The sequence below is a fragment of the Columba livia genome, chromosome 1 (assembly GCF_036013475.1).
Source record: "Columba livia isolate bColLiv1 breed racing homer chromosome 1, bColLiv1.pat.W.v2, whole genome shotgun sequence".
NCBI classification, from domain to species: Eukaryota; Metazoa; Chordata; class Aves; order Columbiformes; family Columbidae; genus Columba; species Columba livia.
In genome coordinates this window covers 31,013,316-31,038,033 of record NC_088602.1, presented here as the reverse complement: position 1 = coordinate 31,038,033, position 24,718 = coordinate 31,013,316, and the positions used below count along the sequence as shown (strand labels likewise).

Here is a 24,718-nt window from a genome sequence, read left to right as displayed (position 1 = left end):
TTGTCATCTCTAGAGAAGACTGGCAGTGTCCACACTACCTAGTAGCACTTGGACCTTGAGGTCCTGTGTGGCATAAAAACAGGACTTCTCTACCTATCAGCCTAAAATTGCTATTTTGCTTTTTTCTTTTTTTTTAATTTAGTGTTTGAAATATGAGCATCGTGCAGCAGCTCACCAGAGTGGTGTTTTTATAGCGTGAAATAGAGGATGTATGTGTGTGTCCTTCAGCTGGCACGAGGAGGTGCTTGAGGGAGCAACACCTGCTTGGACAGGGTTAAAGGATGGTGTAAAGCATAGGAGTGCGAATGCATTGCATATAGTGCAATATAGACATAGTTCCTATGATTGGGCCACTATCAGAGAACACTGTAGTGGGCTAGAAAGACTTTCAGTGTGTTCTGACACAGTCTTTATCATGTTACTGCCTTCTGCAGCTTGTTTCTAGAATTAATTCTTCTCTGAGTTGCTCCCAGACTTTGTCTCGATGAGATTTGGTTAGAACTGTTAAATAAAATAGACAGGGAGTGAGCTGGCAGTTAAGCGGGGCCCAGTGCTCAGGTTGTCTTCCTATTGCCCTTTTACCTCGGAGTGCAAATGCCCCATCCAGGAATACCTGCACATATTACAGATGCCTGCAGTGTAAGCTGGTGGAAGGCACTGATCAGTTAAGTACCCTTCTTAAACAAATCATGCCAAATAGATTTTTAAATCAATATCTCATAGCCTTGTAAAGATGCACTTTATTGTCTTTATGATATTATTTAATTAAGATGTCTCTTGAAATAATATTTATCAGGGTAGAGTCCCTGATTATTCCTTATGAAGAATGTTGAGAACGTTAGGCGTCTGGAGACAGAATTTTGTCTAAATGATTTTATCAACAGGAACAGATATTTTATCTTTGAGTTACTCATATTTCTAAGTTTAATTCTAACCACACATGAAACAGTGGCTAAAAAAAACCTGGAAAAATAAAATCTGTTTGAAAGATAAATAGCATTACTGTACTTTCTAAGAGAGCTGTTTAAGAGTCATTCAAATGTGAGTATCACTGAACTCTCTTAGTTGATTTCAGTGTATTTTGGAGTGAGTCAGTCGAGTAAAGAGATGAAATTGTTTTAAGGTGTGGGGTTTTTTACCATATATCTCCGTGTAAGGTGACTTCTTCAATAATCTGTTGTGACTAAAGCTAGTATTTGTCTAGCCTCTTTGCATGCTTTCTATTATAACGTAGGCTGTGTGAGAGAGAAAGTGAAGTCAAGATGTCTTTATATTGAGATTTTTCAGAAATCAGGTTCTGACACATGAGATATTTAACTGGTACTGTTGCTTAAGCCATACAGAGAATTTTGTTTTCAGGGCTTCCTGATGTTCACTGAGGTAGCGCCTAGCTCTTAGATTTATGTTAGTTTTATACAGTAAAAAAAACTAGCTCGTAAGCCTGTGTTTCTTCAGTTCTGATGTAGAAGCAGTAAATATCCAAATAAATGCCAGCTGAGAACAGGTGGGTGTTTTTTAGAATCTAGCTGAATACATGTCAGACCATCTGTGAAAACATAGTACCTGTTTACTGACTTCTGCATCCCTCTGTTTCACAGTAGTTCTTTTCTTGTGACTTTTTGTATTTTCACTTCAAGGCGTATCTAAGTATCATCAGATAAGGTTAACAGTTGTGTTAGGAGGCTGGCTGGCATACACTCTGCTTCATTTGTTCTGCAATAAGACTTCCATATTGGCAGCTCTTAAAGTAACTTAACATTAAATGAGGCTATTATTCTATTATTTTCTGAATCACTAGAGAAACTAGTACTTCACTGGATACTTGAAGCATATAATTGCTGCCTGGGAAGCAACATTTTTTTGAGGTCTTCCCATGTATGCTCTTGTGTTTTCATGTTTTCATTTTGAATAGGAGGGACACTGTGGTATTAGTACACTATTGCATATAGAGCTCTATTGTTTTAGAATGACATAATATGAAAAAGCAAAATGTTTTCATTAGCAAAACATTGTAATTATATCATACAAAGGAATCTTTCAGTGTTAACCTTGATCAAATGTTTTGTTACTGACAGACTCATGGGCAAGTCGTCTGCATGTACCACCTTGCAATTTCCAGTTGCACACATGTCCAAGAAACTGTCATAGCTGTGTTTAGTAAGAATTATGTTTTTCTAGGTATTCTTTATTGTGTCTAGTTAGTTTACATACTGTCTATTTTAAACAGTGATTTTAGTGAAGAAGTCCTGTATCATACCTCAGGCACTGCCCCAACAACACCAGCAAGTCCTTTGCTGATGAATGCTGGAGTTACTTGGTTATCCCTACAGTGGACAAAACCCTCAGGAACACCATCAGATGAAGGAATCTCATATATATTAGAGATGGAGGATGAAAACTCAGTAAGTTTACAATACTTAGTAAGAAAAGAGACTATAATGTTTGATACATTATTGTATTAAGTGTAACTGTTTACTTTTGATAGAATAGTCTATAAAGAACTGTGTTTTCTGAAATTAAGCTAATGACTTGTCATTGCTGTGACCAAGCCACACAGCTTTTTCCTTTTTATTGTGACAGTAATCGTTATTAGTATGATTAAGCCCCAGTCCTCCAAAGACTTTTAACTTTCTGAATTTACATCTGAAAGTTAAACCTTGCAAGAGCTGGATCAAAGTAATTGCATCATGAATTTTGGTCCCCCCAGATGTCATTTCAGCCTCATTACCTTTGGTTTAAAATTAGTCCTGTTCTACCCATTGAAAATCTTAGGTATAATTTCTGTTGACACTGTATATGTTTTTCTTTACTGTTCTTTTCCCCTCTTCTGATTGGAGAATGGTTAATTAATTTTCCCCTCTTGAGAGAAAATATCTTGTGTTTACAGAATGAAGTTACACTTAGTACTTTGTCAGAGGAGCATAACAGTTACAGTCTGAAACCATAATTTATTTGTATGAAGTATGTTACATGGTCTGGTTTGCAAATATAATGTTTCAAACGATCCTGTTTAATTCTGCAGGGATATGGTTTCAAGCCAAAATATGATGGTGACGATCTTACCTACACAGTGAAGAATTTGAGACGTAGTACAAAATATAAATTTAGGGTAAGATTTTTTCATCTATTTGGGTTGTGGCTTTTTTGCACCAGAGTATTAATAGTTTGAGATTGACTCAGAAGTAGGGAGGGCCCTTTTTTAAGGAAAACAAAATTTGATGCCAATTTCTTACAGTTTTAATCTATTAAAACTATCAGCTGAACACCTTCTTCATTGATCAGCTCTGCAGAAGGAATAAGAACCTCCCTCTGCAGGAGCATAATGTAGTTACAGGTATCTTGAAATTCCACTTTGTAAGTCAATGTTCTTAACAGCTGGGGTTTTTTTATTTGGCTTCTGTGTTGCATATAAATGGGTAATATTACTTAGTGTAGCTATAGGGTTCTTTGATAGACTCAAAGCACATTGGGATAAGGAGCAGCTTTGATCAAAAAACATTTGTCAGCGCCAGTACAGAACTGAGCCCAAGTTAGTAAATCATTCATATTACCATGTGCTGAGCCCATTCTAATAAGTATTCAGTGCTGAAAAGTGATGGAGATGAGGGGATATCCCTGATGACTGGAAGAGGACAAATACCATGCCCATCTACAAGAAGGGCCCAAAAGGGGACCCAGGAAACTACAGGCCCATTAGTCTTACTTCAGTCCCCACGAAAGTAATGGAATGAGTCATTCCAGAAACTGTTACAAGCCAAATGAAGCAGGGGATTGGGAAAGCCGAAACAGATTTACCAAGGGCAAATCAGGCCTAACTAATCTGACCGCCTTCTACAACCAAGTAGCACTTTGAGATGACCTGGGCAGAGCAGTGGATTCTGTTTACCTGGAGTTCTGCAAAGCATTTGACACTGTTTCCTACAGCCACCTCGTGGACAAACTGGCAAGACAGAGACTGGCTGGGCAGATTAATAGATAACTGGGAAACAGGCCACACTCGGAGGGTGGTGATCAGTGGTTTTTACTCAGGCTGGCAGGCTGTCACAGTTAGTGTCTCCTAGTGGTCATTATGGGACCCCACACTGTTCATCTTCACAAGCGATCTAAACACTGGGATTGAAGGCATCCTCACCACATTTGCTGGTAACGCCAAACTGAGTGATGAGGTGGACGTGTCAGAAGGGAGACCTGTCTTACAGAGAGACCTGGGCAGGCTGGAAGATAAGACTAGCAAGAACAGTATGAAGTTTAACAAAGACAAGTCAGAGTAACCATAGAGCCCAGTACAGGCTGGGATTTGTATGGCTGGGGAGCAGCCTTGCTGAGAGGAATCTGGGAGTCCTGGTGGACAACAAGTGGAACATGAGTCAGCAGTGCACCACTGCAGCAACCAAGGCATGCCTGATCCTGGGCTGCATCCACAGGGATGTTACCAGCAGAGGTAAGAGATGTCATCACCCCACTCTACTCAGCACTTGTCGGGCCACACCTAAAATACTGTGTCCAGTTTTGGTCCCCACTATTCAAAAAAAGCACAGACACACTGGAGAGGGTCCAAAGGAGGGCCATGAAGGTGGTTAAAGGGCTGGAGAACCTGTCCTGTAAGGAAAGATTGAAGGAGTTAAGTCTTTTCTCCTTGGAGAAGGCTTAAGGGGGACCAGTTTTTGAATACTTAAAGAGCACCTACAAAGAGGAATGAGGCTCTGATTTCACAGGGAGCCACATGGAGAGGACAAGGGGCAATGAGTACAAGTTGCACCGGTTTCATCTTTATGTAAGAAATAAATTCTTTACAGTGAGAACAATCCATCATTGGAACAACCTCCCCAGGGACATTGTGGAGTCCCGGTCACTGGATGCTTTCAAGACACAACTGGACAGGGTGCTAGATGATCTCATCTAGGCTCCCTTTTCCCTGAAGGGTTCGACCAGATTGTCTTTCAGGTCCCTTCCAACCTGGGCTGTTCTGTGTTCTAAGCTGTTCTTGAACAGTTGTATGGTTTTCAAAACAAAGCTAAAAACATGAAGCAGAGTCAGAATGATCTTATCTTGGTCTACAAGGGAAAATGTTGATAGCTGTTATTTTGCATACACCTAGAATACCATGTAATATGGAGGAATTATGAACTGCTGAAGAACAGCATCTCTGGGCAATATGAAAGGTGGCAGTTTAGGGGTTGGTTGCTTTGTTTTGAGATTACACTAAAACGTATCAGTAATCCTTTTCAAGTGATAGCAGATATTTTGCACTCTTGAATACAATTACTTTCTTAAGCAGAAAAGGCTATGGTAGGTATTAGTCTTATAGTATTTGGATTTTTCTACATAACTTAATATTTAAATAATTTAAAATATATAGTGTATTTCAAGGACTGTACCAAGCTAGGACTGTTACGGCCACACATGAACTTAAACTAAAGAACAGCCAATTACCTTGGAACTAAATTTTGCAGCATTTGGTTGTAGTTTTCCTTTGAAAGTAAATCTACATGTTAATCATACACATTACTAGAGTATTATAGTTAACTTAAATATCCTAAGTTTGGCATTAAAAAAAAAAAATCAATGCTTATATCCTATTTTTCTTCATGAAACACTAAACAGAAATCTTTGTTCACCCATTCAGAGAGCATAAAGGAGAAACAAATGTTGTCTTAACCAGGTCATTAATTTTTATTATACAGGAGAAAGACTTAATTAGTAGTAATATTCCTTAAGGCTTTTGAAAGAAGCTTTATAACCATTGGAAACGTTATTATAATACGTAAATGCTAACTGTGCCTGTTTAACTTCATTTGTAAGGGCATAAAGACAACCAGATGATTGTTAATCTTGTAAACTGTATCGGGAGACTTAGTGTCTGTGAGACATGTTAGCTCACATTGCCTTTTCTCAGTCTAACGTTGCTGCTGTCATTTTGATTCTGCTCATTTTTAAAACAAATATAAAAGCCAAACCCCCTTTTTTAAGGTTATTTTTTTTGCTGTGAATAAATAGGAATATGTAGCAAAGTAACTGCAGACACAACCAGAAAGCAAAAAATAGCAGCAATTTGTTTTCCTAGAATCACAGAAAAGTCTGGGTTGGAAGGGGTGTTTGGGGATCATCTGGGTCAAATTTGTATAGAAAGCAGGACCTTAAGTTAGGCAATTCACCTCTGTCCCAGCCCTGTCAACCTGAGGCTTCAGTATTTCCAGCAAGGGAGATTCCACCACTTCCCTGGGCAGCCTATTTTCGTAGTGTTTAATTTATTTTCTTATATGCAGCCAGAAAGTTCCCTAACACACTTAAACCTATTGTCTCATCCTGTCATCACAGATCCTTGTGAAAAGAGGATCTTAATCTCTTTTCTAACTAGCTTTTGGGTATTAGAAGACTGCGATTAGAATCCACACCCCCCCTATGAAACTTCTTTTTTCTAGGCAGAGTAAACCCAAGTTCTTCAGCCTTTCTTCCTGTGTCAGGTTCTCCAACCCTCTAATCACGCTGGCCCTCTTCTGGACTCTCTCCAGTTTCTCAATGTCTCTCCTGAAATGCGAGACCCGGACTGGGTACAGTGTTCCAGCCCAAAAAGTGCTGAGTAAACTGGCACAAGCATATCCCTTGTTCTGCTGGCTAAATTCTTGCTAATGCAGCCCATGAAACAATATGCCTTTGCTACTCCAGGGTGCTTGGCTGATTTGTTGCGCTTGCTTTCCACCAGGACCCCAAGGTCCTTCTCAACAGAGCTGAGAAAAGAAAAGCCAACTAACCAGTCAGACCCCACCTGTGCTGCTGCTGGGATGATTCCATCCCAGGTGCAAGACTTTACATTTACCTTTGTCAAAAGTTACACAGCTCTTGTTGCTGCAACCTTCCAGCCTGTCAGTCTCTCTGTGCATATCTCTGCATGTCTCTCTCTGCTCCTAGTTTGGTGTCATATGCAAACATGGGGAGGGTGCATTCACTCCCGTCATCAAGATCACTTCTGAAGATATCAAGTAGTATCTAACATTGTATTGACTTCTGAGGAAATCCAATCATGAACAGCTGCCAATTTGTCTTTGAACTATTAACCACCCCACTTTGAGCCTGGCGTTGTACCAAGTTTTCCATACCCATCTTGGGGTCCATCTGTCCTGTCTGCATCTTAGCAGCTTGTCTGCATGGATGTGGGGGAGACCATGTCAAACTAAAATTGGGGTAGATGATGTCCACAGCTCTCCCCGCATCTATTGAGCAAGTTGTTTCATCGTAGAAGGCACTCAGGTTGGTTGAACATGACTTAACCTTGATAAATCTAATCACCTTCTTGCCCTTCGTGTGCCTGTAAATAACTTCCAGTTACACCTTTTGCCATGATTTCCCTTTGGATTGAAGAGTTTATATCATGTTTGCTGGTTTTAATACAACTTACCTATATAAGCAGTTTTTTATCTCTGAATCTATTTCCTTAAGAGAAGATAAAGTAGTAACATGAGGGCGCTACATAATTAATCCAAATTATTCAGGTTTTTCCAGCAGTTGGGTAAAGCATCATTTTTTGCTTGTTATTTAATTACATGAAAATACCAGTACCTCAACGGCAAAGGAATTGCAATTGAAATTTTAATACTTCCAGGTTCCTTCAGTGAAAATTTTAAAATTACCGCTTTGCTGTGTGTCTTTTTCATCGTCTGTTGTTTCCATGTTTTTTATAAAAGATTTTCTCATGCATATATTTTGTTATCAGTAAATGGCACAACTTCAGTTAAAAAGAGCAGTTCTTAGACTGGTTTTAAAAAACAAATGTTCAGATCCTTGACTTGAAATAAAGTGGCTTGTGCTATATTGAGCACCCACAGATTCCATTTGTGTCACTGAGATTTGCATGTCCTGATTGCCTTTTACAGTCAGGCAACATTGAAGTATCCTAAGCAGCTGCCTGACTTCATGCACCAGTGTTTAAAATTTGGGGGATATGGAAGGCTATTTGATTTGTGAATTCACCATTACAGGGCGGAGGAGGGGGTACTAAATGACTTTTTTTCCTGGTGATTTGCAGGAATTTTAAATTTCAGTATAGTGATTGTCTAACTATGGGACAATTAAAATGTAAAATGAAGGTATATCATAGCTTTAGTTCTTGTTATAATTTATTGTGTAGCTATCTAAGCATACATATAAATTAATTTGACATTACTATTAACAGTGAATAGCATACCACTAGCCAGCGCGTTTATTCTGTTTATAATATTTTTTATGTATTTACAGGTCATTGCCTATAAATCAGAAGGGAAAAGCAGTTCAAGTGGGACAGTAGAATACCACTAGGCAGCACGTTTGTTCTGTTTGTAATATTTTTTTACATGTTTATAGGTCATTGCCTATAACTCAGAAGAGAAAAGCAGTTCAAGTGACACAGTAGAATACCACTAGCCAGCATATTTTTTCTGTTTATAATATTTTTAATATATTTACAGGTCATTGCCTATAACTCAGAAGGGAAAAGCAGTCCAAGTGAGACAGTGGAATACATTACTTGTCCAGACAAGCCTGGAGCACCTTCAAAACCCACAGTGAAAGGAAAAATTCACGCACAGAGTTTTAAAATAATCTGGGGTAAGATGGTTGTCCAGCTCTGTTTAGAGTATGTTCTCTATATTTTCTATATACATAAATGTATTTTTATATAGAAAGCCAGATCTTACTGCAGTAACACTTCAGTCAGCCGAGCCATTATGATCCATTTTCATGGAACTAAGACAAAAAATATTGATTCAAAATACTTAGAGTGGCAGTATAATAGTGTAATTATGTGGGAAGATAATATACAAATTGTAATAGGGACTGTTATTGCGAGGGACTACAATAATTAAAAAATCAGTAGTGTTAATTTGTGTACCAAGAAGTTTTGTTTCTCTGTCACAAAAAGTAGATGCCACAAAAATCTGGGTTTTTAATCAAAATATAAGATCCAAGTTCAGCCTGTCTCTTCAAAGTGTTTGGGTTTGATAGTTGAATGTTTTTATTCACTAAGGATCTTAAGAAACTTTTCCTTAGGCCCATTTGTTTTACCCTTATGCTGTGAAACAGAAGGTGAAAAAGTACTGTGTGATGCAGTAGTTTAGCAGAAAACAGCGGTTAAAAGTTTATTTATTGTCGCAGGTAATTAAACTTAGTACCTATTTCTGTTTAATAGTGTATTTAATTATTTTGCCTTAATAATAAGAAAGCTACTTTCAGAGTATAAGTAAGACTCAGCAAGTCCAGGCTTGCATCTTTCCAGAGTGTTTTGCTACATTGGAGCCTGATGCTTCATCTTTTATGGGTGATACGCAATGTATGAAATTATTAGAAATACCTAATTTGTAAATTCTAAAATTTCTATTTATTTATAAAACTTTTAATAGTCATTATTTTGAACAGTAATGCTCTCCTTTGCTTTTCATGAGTGATAATTAATGTGATTTTATTTTTCATTTGGAGTAATTTGTTACCTTCAAAGCAAAAAAGTGCTATGTGCTGTGTAGTGAGTCTCATTTGTTTGTTTGTTTGTTTGTTTGTTTGTTTGTTTATCATTTATTTATCACCATTTGCACATACAGAATATAATCTTGTGGCAGCACTGCCCTTCTGTATTAAAGTATCATGCTGTCTTTATATCTGTCCGTAATATTGGTTTGCCACAAGATCTTAATTCTGCTGTTCTCTAAGTCAGCTCTGAGAGAGTAGTAGGATTATATGTCAAAGACAGGTCAGTAGGTTCATATCTTGTACATTAATATTGTACCAGGGAGGATAGTGCACTTAATTTCTAGTGGTGTATCAAAAATTCAAGAGGTTAAGTTTTCAGTACAGAGCTCATGACTTCTATTCTCTCTCAAAGTATGTAGGTTTTTGAAATGCTCTCCTTAAATTATTTTGAAATTTCTTATTTGCAAATCGGTATGATAATCTTTTCCTATCTACAGTCCAAGTTACAGGACCATTGGGATCTATGTCCCTGAAGCCATAACCAGACAGCCTTTCATGGCACTTCAGAGTAACTGTGTAACTGAAATGTTTGCGGTGGCACCTCTGAGGTGCCCTTTTCACTTGTCACTCTTCTGCACACTACAGTAGGGTTGTGATCCAGCACCCTCGCACAGTGGACAATTTAAATGCTTAGCTGCTGTCCTAAGCCAGGATGCTGTGGCTACCTGTCTAAATACTCACCCATCTCCAGTTGGCTGTTGATTTTTCCTTTTGTAAATTCTCCTCAAAAGCTACAAAAATGTTTAGTTTGCCTCGCTTAGTTGGAGTATTGCTATTTTTTTATAGATCCACCAAAAGACAATGGAGGAGCAGCAATAAATACATACGTTGTGGAAATTTCTGAAGGCTTAAGTGGTAAGTATTAGGAGCATATGTTGGCATTCAGCTATGTTCTTTTGTGTGTGTTTGTGCCTGTGGGAAGAACAAAATGTGTATGATGAGAAGAAAAGTTGTTGCAAAGGACTGCCATTTAAAAATAGGGATGTTGGTGCTTGTAGTACAAGAAGTTCTTTTCCTCTGGCTTAGAAAAAAGATGCCACAACACTTGTCAAAACAGATGCTTCATGTTCAACCTATCACTTCGGTGTATTCTTTTTTGGAAAGGAAATCGCACATTTCAGACATTTTAGGGCAGAAACACAGGGCCATGTGGTTTTGGATGTGTGACAGATAAAAGAAAAACTAGTACTCCATTTGTCACTATTAAAGTAGAGCAGTGATACAGCTAGGATACCATTCTTTCTGCTATTTGCTCTTCTATCTTTTCATACAGAAAGGAAATTAACAATATTTCTAAACTGGACATAAAGCTACCCAGTTAATTTTTTTTTTAAATCCAGACCTCTTAAGTAACCTTATTAAACTCAGAAACACAGTCACACTGAGAGTGAAATTGGTGTGTCAAATTAAGACAGCTCGCTGTCCCCAGATTGTAAGGGCAGCCCTGTCAGGGGTCTCACATGGTACACTTTTGGTACTTAGTCTGTCACTTTCCTTTCTGCATCATGTGTCCGCATTCAGTCACGTTTTGAATGACTTCCCTGAGCTTTTCATGCACATTTAGTGAGCTGTGCGTTATGTTTCATTCCCAGTTCTCTAAGTTCTGTGATGAATTAGGTTGTTGGAGATTTCAGTAGAAGTCCCCAGGTTCCCTGCTTAATATCTTAAAAGGAGAGAGAGAATGCTAAAGAGTTTCTGGTTTTAGGTTCTGTCTGAATGAAATCAGTATTTCAGGGGGTGCTGGGCCATTCAGGAATACAGGAACAAGCTTTATCAATTGTAGACTGTAGTTACAGTTCGCAAAATAAATGTTGTAATTAGAAGTTCTTTCAATGGAAATTTTTGCTTTTGTATCGTTCCTATTTATTTTATTATGGTGTTTGAATGTGCCTGCTGGCCCAGTAATAACTGCTTCATTACAAGTAAATTCACTCCTAGTTAATGTGAATACCAAATAAGGAACATATTTTCACTTCAGATCTACACAAATTTATCTAGGAAACTATCTTTATGAAAAGGTTAGATCTTTTTCCAGGAAACTGAGAGCAAACCTTAAAGTTTTTTGTTTTCTTTTGTTTTTATAAATGTCAGGCACATATTTAGTAAAGCTTGGATACCTACTGTGGCTGGTATTGAAGTGTGACAAGTTACACCTTGCTTCATTGCATGCTTATTCTTAACCTTTCAGGAAACAAATGGGACACAATATACAGTGGAGCTGCTAGGGAACATGTGTGTGACCGACTAAACCCTGGTTGTTCCTATCGCTTACGTGTATATTGCATTGGGGAAGGAGGACAAAGCACGGTAATATGAGCTAATATTTTTATTAAATAAAATGTCTCTCTCTTGAAGAAAATCTGGTCCAGTAGTTAGTAAGCAAATATTGTACAGAAGTCCCTAACAAAATAACTGTAATTACTATCTCAAAAAGGTTCCAATATCGATGCACAGTATTTCAGGTTTCTGGCCATTTCTTAAAGAAATAAATGTGATTATTCTTTTCTGATGCTGTGTTTTGTTTAAAGTGCTTTTTCTTATTTACAGAAAGAGAAACTATGTCTTGTCCTGTGTGATGTCATTCCTTAAGGTGTATGCCAAGACAGCAGCGTACATGTAATATTTTCCCTGTGGAATGCCATGTCTGAGCAGCCCGGCCAGCCCCATGGGCAGGGGACGAGGCAGCGTTTCCCCTGGCTCTGTAGCCTCTTCCCATGCTGACCCAGCCACAAATGCAATGTTTACATTTCTCTGCTTTCCAGTATTCCCAAACAATTCGCTGTGCCATACTGTTCTCCCTCATATATACATATTAGATACACATGCACTTGCACTGTCACTTCTGTGATGTAGTTCAGCCTCCAGTGCCCAAATGTCACTCTGTGTTCTTGTCCCTTCTTCCCAGCAGCAGGTTGAACAAAGCCAGCCCCGGCTCTCCGCAGACTTCTCCAGCAGGGATTCGCTGTCAAGCTGATCTCCTGAAAATCTTAAAGCCTTCCATTCTTGGTGTTTGCATTTTTCCCCACCCACCCTTTACTACATTAAATTTGTGTGTTCTTCCTCCCCCTAGAAGTCCCCTGCGCAGCCAGCCTTGCTCACAGCCACCTTGTCTTAAGGATTAGGATCGTAGAATCATAGAATAGTTTGGATTGGAAGGGACCTTCAAAGGTCATCTAGTCCACCTCCCCTGCAATGAGCAGGGACATCTAACATCTTATAGCTCATTTATTTTAAGGGAGTTGTATTCATGAATCAGTTACCTGTTTCAGAAAGTAAACCCTAGCTGTACTTCTTTAATTGTTGTATATTACACACACACTACTTGTCCGGGAGAAGGTCGCAGAGCTACCAACCTCATGGCTCTCAGTCCATACTCCAGACTCCTGACTTGATGGTCTGTGAGACCACGGTGAATGTTCCCAGTAGTGTTTTCAGCTGAAGTTGGGATGATAAACCTATTCATGGTACAGAAGACACTGTAAAGTTTGACTGTGAGTCTGCTGATCCGTACTGGGCAACCACTGCCTTCACAGACTCAGGAAGCCCTGTGTGACAACGGCAGAGCTGCCACTACCAAGAGTGGTCACCATTCTCCTTTCTGGCGTAGGTACTACAGGTGACCTACAAATTTGGCTGAGGCTTAAAGACAGGCCACTCACTATGGAAGGGGGTGCTGTGTCTAGGAGACTTCCTGAACCCTCCAACTTAAGCCAAATTATTGTAATTACTCTGGACTCTTTTGGTGCTGATTCAGCTGCAGCACTGTCACCCCTGCCATAGCTCAGCTCGCTGTTGTACAGGGGGAAGAGAAGGCAGGATAGTGCCCTGTCACCAAACCGCAAGTGCATCTGCGTCTTTGGTGACCTTTCCTCTGCCAATTTCCTTCCCCACAGCTCAACTCAGTTAGTATAGAATAAAAATTATTTGAGTACCAAAAAGAAGATAACTTTCAGAAAGTCCTGATAATTTCTGAAGGTGTCAGAAATCAACAGAAAAATAGTAAAGAATGATGTAATAAAACTTTTCTGTAGTTTGTCATGGACATATGCCTCCTGAGAAACGTTCTTCCTTTTAAGTAGCATCTGTTGTTCAGTGCAACGATACATTTCAAAGGAACTGAAAAGCAGCAGAGCTTCCAATCTACTCTTTCTGGAACATACATAGAAAGCAGTTGTGAAATGAGATTCTAAGATGCATCTCTCTTGTAAATTAAAAGGCTTACCAACTTCACATTAGTTCTGTATCGCACTGAAGCTAATGACCCCGCAGTGTCTCTGACTCATTTCTGTCTGCACCCAGAATAGGCAATGCCATCTGCTGTGTGTTGTTATGCTGTGTATTTTTGCAGATGCTTCAAATCAGAGGTGGAAGTTTGTTGCACATTAAGTATTACTAAGCAATGAAAAAGTTGAAATCTCCATTGTTTTTAATCTCTTCTGATTGACATTTCTGCCGACTTTTCCTTTCTGATATGTTCTTGCACAGAAAGTACACAACCCTTAGAATAAAGTTTTAGAAATCATTAAACTGCAGCTTGATGGAAAAGGGAATGAGTTTATATTGAATAAGTCATATTTCAAGCATCTATACTAGGTTTGTACTGATACTGAACTACTGCTTTGAGTTCTACCCTTTTGTGTGTACTAAAACACAAAAGCAGAAGCTAATTTTGTGTATATGTGATTACTGTGGTATGTTTTATATCGGTATTATGACAAATACATACCAGATCACTTCATGTGTTTGAAGATGTCATTCAAAAAATGGAAGACCTTGTTTCTGACTCAAGTCTTTACTTGTGGCATAATTGATAGTGCTTGTTTTGGCCTAGATGACTTCATTAATCTGCCTTTCCTTTGTAGGCATCTGATTCTTTACTGGTGCAGACACCAGCGGTGGTTCCTGGTCCATGCCCACCCCCAAGGCTACAGGGTAGACCGAGAGCAAGAGAAATTCAGCTGCGCTGGGGTAATTCTATTACAAATATTAGCAAGCGTAAGGGATCCAAATGTGTTGTGTGTTAAAATTAAATACGCTTTTCTCTTTTTCTCTTATTTTCAGGACCACCTCAGGTAGACGGTGGTTCACCTGTTACCTGCTATGGTCTGGAAATGTTTCAGACAGAAACCGATGAACACAGAGAGGTTTACCAGGGCTCTGATGTTGAATGCACAGTAGGCAGCCTTCTTCCAGGAAGGACGTACAACTTCAGACTGCGAGCAGCTAACAAGGCTGGGGTAAGGAATGGTTTAAAATGAAATTAGTTCCGGAGGCTGCAACCACTATTAAGGATCTTCCCTTTTAAAATAAGCATTTAAGAGTCATTTTAAAATGAGGTTTTCCTGATGTAGAGTCATTTGATTCGCATACCTTATTGGTGTGTGGGAATAGACAGTTAAACACCAGTTTATAATAATGATGGTTTTAGATGAAAGGAAGAGAAAATAGCTAATTCTGTCTTATATCTGAATAACAGTTTTGGGAAATGGTTGGGAAATGCCAAGTACTTTATCAAAGCATTGTTGCAATTTTGATATTCTCATGTGAAGTAAGGTAGTAAATTATTTTCTGTATACAGCTTTGTAAATTGATTGACCTTTATTTTTACAGCTGTTGGTGTTCTAGAATAATGTGTTTCCTGACTTTTTTAGATTTAGTTTAATTTCTGAGTATTTTTCATCAGATACAATAATATTTTCTCTATTTGGAGCATTAAATGTGTTTAAATTAATTGTTGCTGTAGAAAAAGCTTTATTTAACTATGTATCCAAAGTCCTGATTTAAAGACAGGGAGGCACGGCTACTTGCATTTGTTCAATAACATTCTGTTCATAAAAATTATCATGACCAGTTGACACTGCTTGTGGAGAGGTCTGCAGCTTAAGGCTTGAAAGCACTGACCTAACATTTTGTCCGCCCCCGGCAAACAGTGGTTTATAGCTCAGGCATTTTTTTTAATCCTTTATCTCTTTTATGTAAATAGGCAGTTACAAATGGTGTTCTGTTGTAGTGCAGCCATCGCATAACTTCAAAATAGGGATTTGGATAGCATTTTTCTGTTTCGCCTGAGAATTTGAAGTGTCAAATTTATTCTGATTGTATTTACAAGTAGAGTCTTACAGCTGTGCTGGAGAATAGTCAGATACTGAAATAAATCCTGAATCCACAGTCCACAAAGATTTATTTCATAAGCAAATAATACAAAGCTTCAGGCTGCTGTTATATGTCCCTACTATGGTAAACTGTTATTTTTAAAGTAGTAATTTTATTTTTACAAATTAGTTATATCAACTCCCTTTTTAACAGTTTGGACCTTATTCGGAAAAATGTGAAATAACTACAGCACCTGGACCACCGGATCAGTGCAAACCCCCTCAAGTGGCGTGCAGATCTGCTGCGTGTGCTCAGGTATCATGGGAGGTAAGAATTCCATGTTACACCTGTCTTAACATGATTGTCTTCTACATTGTTAAGTTCAACTTTAAAAGCTCGAGGCTGTTTTTCATCACATTTTTAAACATACTTACCTGATTATCCAGTACTTGGTATGTAAAACCTTCAAGTCATTCATCATACCGTTATATGGGAGCTGTAAGTTGGCAGCCTGCAGGTACTTGAGATCTTAACTTTGTTCTTTTGTTTAAGAGTTTTATCACAAATGCTGCCCTGTATTTCCAAGTGATGCAGGCTCTTAAAATATTTCTTTAATGTACTTATCTTTCCTCAGAGCAAATATATCCACATAATACAGTAAGTTATTGTGCATTTACAGTTTTTATAAGCTGATTTAATTTTATATAATTACATCAGTAATAATGTAGCAAAAGCCATACAGACTTCCTATAAACCCATAGTACTTAGATATCTGATTTAAAAATGCAATAGATAAAAATTAAGCTTGTAAAAAGAAAGATTCTATCTGGGAATACTGTTTAAACATGGCTTTACGGTGGCTTGAGATGAAGTATCTGAGTTATAGGACAGTACAGCAAAAAAGGCAACTGAAATCACCATTATTTTGTATAGAGCAGTCTCTGCAACCGTAAATAGTCTTTTGAAAGTACAGGTCACCCAAGGCCAGTAATGCATTCTGATTTATTTGTATTGTACTAAATGAAAAATCAGTAAAGAAATTGGAGGATAACATTCCTGTGGGGAAAAAAAAAAAATAGATGTGGTGAGTTGGGTTGAATTTTTTTGAGTCAGTGAAATTAAGTTCTGAGTATTTGTATCCATTTTGAAGGTTCCAGTGAGTAATGGTGCCGACGTCTCGGAGTATCGACTGGAGTGGGGCGGTGTGGAAGGATGCATGCAGATCGCCTATTGTGGGCCCGGGCTCAGCTGTGAAGTGAAAGGGCTTTTGCCTGCCACGATATACTATTGCAGGGTTCAGGTAAAGACGTAAAACAAAGGACAACAAAGATGATTAAGGGAATGGAGCATCTCCCTTATGAGGAAAGGCTGAGGGAGCTGGGTCTCTATAGCCTGGAGAAGAGGAAACTGAGGGGTGGCCTCATTAATGTTTACAGATATATAAAGGGTGAGTGTCACAAGGATGGAGCCAGGCTCTTCTCAGTGACAACCAATGATAGGACAAGGGGTAATGGGTTCAAACTGGAACACAAAAGGTTCCACTTAAATTTGAGAAGAAACTTCTACTCAGTGAAGGTGCCAGAACACTGGAACAGGCTGCCCAGGGGGGTTGTGGAGTCTCCTACTCTGGAGACATTCAAAACCCACCTGGACGCCTTCCTGTGTAACCTCATCTGGGTGTTCCTGCTCCGGCAGGGGGATTGGACTAGGTGATCTTTTGAGGTCCCTTCCAATCCCTGACATTCTGTGATTCTGTGAACTGTTGTTAGTGAAATCTGGAAACGGGAATCGACCCTGCTGTAAAAATGCGCTCTGCTTGCATTTGCAGGCAGTGAATGTTGCAGGTGCCGGCCCCTTCAGCGAAGTGGTGGCGTGTATGACTCCGGCCTCCGTACCTGCCGTTGTGACGTGTCTTCGGGGACTAAGTGAAGATGAAGTGGAAAGTCCATATTATTCTCCTTCCACATGCCTTGCTATAAGCTGGGAGAAACCTTGTGACCATGGATCTGAAATCCTTGGCTACAGCATAGACTTTGGAGATAAGCAGCCAGTAACTGTTGGGAAGGTTCTGAGCTATTTGATAGATGGTTTACAGCCAGATACTACCTACAGGTACGCCATGCACAGTTATGCGACAGCCTGCTGTTTCTTCCACAAGAGCAGATTCTTTATTTGTTTGTTTCCTTATATTTTTTTTATTCTCTACCCGAGTCAGCGAAGTACAAGTACATAGCAATGGAGGAAAAGGAAGCTTTGTAATGATGATCTTCATAAGTAGATTGAGCTCTGACGGTTTATTTTATTTCAAGAACAATTTAGTGTGTTTATTGCTGTAGATCTGCCGTATCTCTCTGGTTAATATGTCAGTTTAACTAAATTCAGATTACAGATTCAGATTCGTATCTGGCTTTTGGACTGGTTGTTTCATAGATGGTCTCTAATCTGTTTGGTGACAAAATCCATCCAAGCAAGGACCGTGTCCAGTCTTTATTGACTGGATTGTTTGATCTGACAACAGTTCATCGCAACTTGCAATGCATTTTCTGCAGAAACAAGAAGAATTCGGGTAGTGGTCAGCATGAAGAATATTGGTTTGAAAATCTATCAGTCAATTTTAAATCTCTTTTGAAGAATTTCCGTCACTAAAATCATCCCTTGTGTTTGGCCTAAGGGTTACTGAAAAATATAAATGTAAAAATCAATAATTCTGACATTCTACAGTCCTGTTACAAAAACATGTTCTCAGTTTTAAAACTTAAAGGAGAATGTCGTTCCCACTGAATATTTAGGATATCATCTGGCTATGTAGTTTTCTGAATCCGTAAAAATTTGGGTTTACTTTTTTAATGCTGTATGTTAGACTACAGTGTTTCTGTGTGCCTTATAAGTATTTAACAATAATGCTAGCAATTTGAAGAGTCATTGCTCTCTGTGTCAACAAACTGAAAAATGAGAAGTTTCTATTGCAAAGATATTTCTGGACTTCTACCCACAAAAGTGCTTTTATAGAATACACTGTCAACTCTTTCTGCAAATAAAAAATTGCATCTATTAACCTTTGTTCTGTGCTATAATAAATTAGCATAATGTTAAATATTACTGTAGTGAGGGGTAAATATTTATTCAGAAGCCTGCACACACATTTGTGTTTCATAATTTTTAAATTGTGTGGTTGATTGTTTCAGAATTTAATTATGGCGATTACTTTTTGCAGTTACCTAGATACTAGTTTAGACAAGCAAGTGTTAGTCTGCAAAATGAGGTTAGACACACTTGGCTCTCTATGGCTACCTGTGAGATGTGCAAAGAGCCTCAGAGTTCTCTGTTTTCTGCTTTTTCATTTTTAGAAATAAATTTATTGGCTACTTCTTTAAATTCTTACTTGTAAACCAAATGCCAGCATTGTTTTCCGTTAAGTATCCAAAAAAAAATATTATCCCTGAATTTTGAGTTCTACAAACCCCCCAACCATGTGTCCTTTGACTCCTAGTTTTCCCCTCTCCCTTTCCAAGCAGCCCCAAGATGGTGTGCGTTTGCAGGTACCCAGATGCAGGTACCAGTTAAAGCAGCAAGAGAGGTAGCTGGGCACCATCACTTTATTTTCATGTATCAAAGAATCTCAGAATGGTTGGGGTTGGAAGGGACCTCTGGAGATCATCTAGTCCAACCCACCTGCTAAAGCAGGTTCACCTAGAGGAATGAACAGATCCATTCCAAAAGCATGTAAAACTTCCCTGTGGTCATCCTTGAACTCACCTGATACGGTAGCCAAAGATTCCTCTCTTGGGGGTTGGGTTTATTTACCTTCCCTCATCTCTCCAATGTGAGTATCAAATATTTTGGTACCAGGCCTGCAGGGTCAGGAAGATGAACCACTCTTGAAGTAACTTTTGCATCTTTTCCCTAATGTGAATGATGCAAATATGCTAACGTATTTTTATTTTTAATCAATCCAGCTCCTTAAAACATGGCGAGGAAAATGACACAGCTGCATATTCATGACAGTCTATCAAAGCATAATATTGATAAAAGTCTGCAGGGTAGAAAGTCCCATCTATTTGATATTGTTATTCTCTCTTGAATGTGAATGGTGGAAACAAGCAGTTATTTTTTAGAATCTAATTTCAGGCTAATTATTCTCTCTTTTTTCAAACACTAGAGTACGAATTCAAGCCCTAAACAGTCTGGGAGCAGGTCCTTTCAGCCACACCATAAAACTGAAAACAAAGCCTCTTCCCCCGGATCCACCTCGCCTGGAATGTGCTGCGTACAGTTCTCAGACTCTCAAGCTGAAGTGGGGAGAGGGAGCTGCAAAAGCATTAACTGACTCCATTCAGTACCACCTTCAAATGGAGGATAAGAACGGAAGGTTGGTTTTTGCATTGCTTTAATGTGCCCTGTATCACTGCGGTCTGGTGCTTGGGAAATGGCAGCAAAGTGCCAATTTCCATACACTGGGCTGAATTTACAGCAGATATAGGAGGTCATCTCATCTGGCCAGGCGAGAAGGGCTCTAGCATTCTGTGCTAGGTAGTACAAGATGAAAAACTTCGTAGGTTTTTTATTTACAGTTCAATATGAAGAATTTAATGAAGTGTTTCATACCAGCGCATTTTTCTCTCTCACAGTTAAGTCTTTCATCAAGGTAGCAAGTCTAATCATTCTTGTGAATTTTATATACTTGATACTGGAAAGGGTGAGTTCTTCACTCTCTGTTGTCTTTATATGCAATTATACTAAGTGGAAAATAAAATCATATAGTACAAATTATTATTTCAAGGGATCCCTTCTCTCATGTTAAATCGGAATGTAAGCTGAGATGGTACAGCAACTGTCCTTGCCTAGATGGTAGAATGAACAATACTGCTGCACTGCGTACCTGTCTGAGTCTCTGAACAGCTTTAGCTTGACAGTGAGACAAACTAGATCTGCTAGGTGAAAATGCTCTGCTGTAATGAAAATAAATTAGGCTCGTAACTGGAAAGAAATTCATTGCCATTACCAAAGACTGGGTCATGTGCAGGTACAATCTGTTTTGAAGTTAAACAAAAGTAGACGATAACCCCTGCAGAAAGAGATGGAATTGTGCTGTGTCCTGGGGATACCAAAATTTGAAGTCAAATGAGAGATGCCAAGATCACTCTATGTAAGAATTAGAACGTGAGGGAAAGTGTCCAGTCTACAAAGCTCTCAGAGAGAGACCTGGTGTGTGCTGTGAGTGAGTGTGGCCTCCTGTGCGGATCTGAGTGAGCTTCATCACTCACCCATCTCTGACAATGACCTACAAGAGCAGTTGTATCCGTGACTTTCTTAGGTGTAGTAAGGGAGAGTTGCAAAGGAGCAAGAAGCTGAACATCTAGCTACCTAATTTTGAAAGCTAAAGATTTTGAAGGAGGAGATAACAAAAAAAAAACACTGCTGTGATTTCTTATTGTTTCAAGTGCAGAAGTGTTTCTGAAAATACTCTTTTCATCATTTTTCCCAAGAGACAGGCTGTAGTACTCTTTGCGTAAAAGCGATGTTATTTCAAAGACATGGGAAATGAAAACTTGGCCCTGGAAAATGAGCTTCTTGTATTATAGTAATGCCAGAACACTGTTTAACTCTGAAATAAGTATCTCTGGGTTTCTCATTAGGTTCTGGGAAATGATGGGAACAGGTTTCAAGACAATGCTGTAGCTACTTCAGAAGTCATTTTCTGTGCTTAAAATAAGCTACTCTTTCCATTTTCAGGTTTGTATCCATATACAGAGGGCCATGCCACACATACAAAGTACAAAGACTCAGTGAGTCGACATCATACAAATTTTGTATTCAGGCATGTAATGAAGCTGGTGAAGGTCCCCTTTCTCAAGAATATGTTTTCACTACTCCCAAATCTGTTCCAGCTGCCTTGAAAGGTAAAAGTCCTCCTTTTGTTATTTGGCGGGGGGGGGCGGTGCAGGATGGCAAGTTGATTTTGGTGTTATGTTGTATTTGACGTATTTAGAATGCTGAGCTCTTTCCCAAGTGCAGGTAGGGGTAGTAAGGGAATGCTCCTTTCCTGTAATTACCTAAAGTCTAAAATATTTGCTCCAAAAAGGAGAAACTTGAGGTTTATGCATTCTTTGACATAAGATGGTTTGTACTTAGAATCCTTGCTTCCCAGGAAAGAGTGACCAGGCTGTCACAGTAAGTCGAGGTAAAAATCATTCCTAGTGTGTTTAGAATAATTTTAAGCAGAGCACCTGTTGGTTTTTTTGGTGTTTTGGGGTTTTTTTTGCATATGATATACACTTTCAGTCACCAATGGTACATAAACTAGCAATAAGAGACCAATGTGAATTGTTAGTTGTTGTTCCAGAAAACATTGTCAGAAGAATACATCATTTAAATCTTAATCTTTTTCTCTGAGACAAAACAGCAGATAGAATATAGAATTTTACAAGTCTAAATTAGAATATAACATTAAGCAGTGGGGGAGGCAGAGCTAGCTGTCACTTCTGGGTTTTCTCCCTTCAGCACCCAGGATAGAGAGAATCAACGATCACACTTGTGAGATCACGTGGGAGGTTCTGCAGCCCATGAAGGGTGATCCAGTTATCTACTGTCTTCAGGTCATGGTGGGAAAAGACTCGGAATTCAGACAGGTATGATGTGCTGAAGTTATTTTTTCTCCAATTAGTATTTGTGATAACTAGCTTAGATTAAAGATTATTGTGTTCCAATGTGTCACCATGTTAACTTCTTGTTACTAAATAATGTAAGTTAACATCTCCTAAAACCCTTGTCACAGAGAAAAGAGATGTAAGTAATATCAATAATGCAGTAAGTTGCAGCCTGTCTGAGTTACACTGATGTTTGCTAAATACTTAACATGTCAAGTGATGAGGAGATTGTCCACTAATGGGAAGAACTGGCAAAAAGAAGATGTCTACCCAGTAGTACAGAATTGAGACTTAGGAGAAAAACAAAGGGTTCTCTTTGCACTACAAGCTGTTTGAAGGCGGTAAACAATGTTATAAAAACTTTGATGTTGTCAAAATCATACTTATGTACAGAGAACTGCAGACGGGAAGGACCCCCCTACTTATGCAATGCAGACATTCAGGTGTAGGGAAACTTTTTTAATATAATTCACTGATTATTTTTTTACCATAGGACCATTTCAGTAGTATGACATGCTGTAACTACAGGGGTCGAGCAGATGAGAGTGTGTTTTAATTTCAGATTTGATTATCCAGACATGCAGTTTGAAACGTCAAGCTACAAATTAGTCTGCATTTAAAAGAGGATGTGCAGTGCTAATTTTGCTTCCCTATAAATGGCCTGATAATTGACATGAAACTGGGCTTGGAAACTCTGTTTCACACTGTTAAGCAAGCAGGTTTCCTTCCAGCAAGGAAACACAATTAATTCTGGTATACTATAATTTTATTATAGGTCAATATTAGATAAGTGTTGCCTGTGCTTTGGTTGATACAGACCTTAATATTTTCATAATTAATAACTTTTAATGTAGTGCTATGTTTGTTATGCCCATTTGTTAAATTTTTCAGTAAAAGATGAACCATAACCCAAGGCATTTGTTACCTTGCCATGTGAATATTGTTTATTGTAACTTCAAAACTGTAGATGCAACATTAAGTATGTAAGTAAGGTGTGGTCAGTGTTGCTTCTAGACAGAGTCAAATCACGCTTTGATGAGCAATGTGCATTGCCAAATGAGCTGAAAATAAAAGTTACACTTTAAGGCTGAAAATAACAAAGTAGACTGAGTTGGATCATTCCTTTTGCCTCTCTAGAACTGTTTAGCGCAGTAAATTCAAATAAAATGAGAAGACTGGTTCGGAAAAATTAAAATTAGAACAGTCAAGAAGTAAACACCATGGAAACAGCCTTCAAGATACTTAGATATGGTAGTGACAATTTTATTTGACATGGAGAAAAAATAAACTGCCTGGAAGTCCGTTCCCAGCTGTTTGCTACCATTTCCCTGCCAAAACTTCACTCTGTTCTCCCCCTTCCCCCTGATCTGTCAGCCAAGTTGCTCATGTTGTTGCTCCCTACATGCTTCAGACAAAATAAGTTAATAATCTGCCATCTGAGCTCCATACATCAGTCAGGCTCTTACAGGGGTTAGGAAGCAACCACATAAATGCCCCAGCAAACACATTGGAAGGGACTACAACTCATGGCAAGACACTGGGGACAAGTAGCTGGGGACAGTGACCCACGCATCTGGTGTAGCTGGAGCTGGAGTAGGACGTGTGTCTGTGGCCTGTTTGCTGTCTACCGAGTGCAGGACACAAATCAGCAGAATTTTGAGGAAGCTGCACTTCCAGTGACCTGCCCTGTCTGAGCACAGGAACCATTTATTGAGCGAAAGAAAAGACCCCAGGTAGTAGATCCCAGCTCAGCTGCCTGGTGGTGGGAGGACTTTACGAGTCCAGGAGTAGCCACAGGCGCAGCAAACAGCTCCTCAACAACAAAATCAGAAGAGGTTTCTCGCTTCTTCTATTGAATGGCTGATAGTTTGCATTTGTGAAATACCATCTAACAGTATGGTAGCTGTAGGGAAAACTGCTGCATGATGTGATTTTTCTGTATCCTGCTACCAATTACATAAAGCAAATCCAGATAATGCTGGAGGTGGTGGGAGCTGGAGGGTTTTGAAGAGAGAAGTCGAATTGTACCATCCTACCCGTGTAATAGCTCAGTACCTATTGATATACCTATAAACACAACATTGCACCTGCGTGCGATTTCGTTGGCTTTTACAGGACCTTTCCCTAGCTGCGAATTAATTAATTTGAGAAAACAGCATTTAGATTTCAGTGAATTAGGTACTCCGTGCCAGAGTTGTGAACTGAACGGGAGAGTCTCCTTGTGTTACCCAGCCAGCGGGGAGGCCCATGGAGAGCACCCCGAGAAGTCACCCCTGCCTTGGGAACTGGTGACATGAAGAGTTAGGGAAAACTACTTGCAGCCTTTCTGATACAATGTATTTTAATTACGTGGTATTTTAACAACAATAAAGTACGTTGGATTAGATTAGATTTAGTGAAGTAGCGTGGTACAGAGTTAATTACCTAAAATCCTGTGATGAGATTGTGTATTACATCCCATGGTGTAGTATTAATATTTACAA

General features: G+C 39.0%; 1 protein-coding gene across 6 annotated transcripts in view; it reads left to right on the top strand.

Moving 5' to 3' along the window:
• The window catches only part of FNDC3A (fibronectin type III domain containing 3A), a 120,780-nt gene that overhangs the window by 93,243 nt on the left and 2,819 nt on the right, over nt 1-24,718 (top strand). For all 6 annotated transcript variants that reach the window (XM_065053421.1, XM_065053438.1, XM_065053432.1 and 3 more), the window contains 13 exons: nt 2,228-2,402; nt 3,023-3,109; nt 8,442-8,580; nt 10,282-10,350; nt 11,684-11,802; nt 14,358-14,463; nt 14,557-14,732; nt 15,802-15,915; nt 16,739-16,888; nt 17,417-17,700; nt 19,748-19,957; nt 21,322-21,488; nt 22,090-22,217. In XM_065053421.1, the coding sequence (XP_064909493.1) occupies nt 2,228-2,402; nt 3,023-3,109; nt 8,442-8,580; nt 10,282-10,350; nt 11,684-11,802; nt 14,358-14,463; nt 14,557-14,732; nt 15,802-15,915; nt 16,739-16,888; nt 17,417-17,700; nt 19,748-19,957; nt 21,322-21,488; nt 22,090-22,217 (1,924 nt within the window). The remainder of the gene's footprint in view (nt 1-2,227; nt 2,403-3,022; nt 3,110-8,441; nt 8,581-10,281; nt 10,351-11,683; nt 11,803-14,357; nt 14,464-14,556; nt 14,733-15,801; nt 15,916-16,738; nt 16,889-17,416; nt 17,701-19,747; nt 19,958-21,321; nt 21,489-22,089; nt 22,218-24,718) is intronic.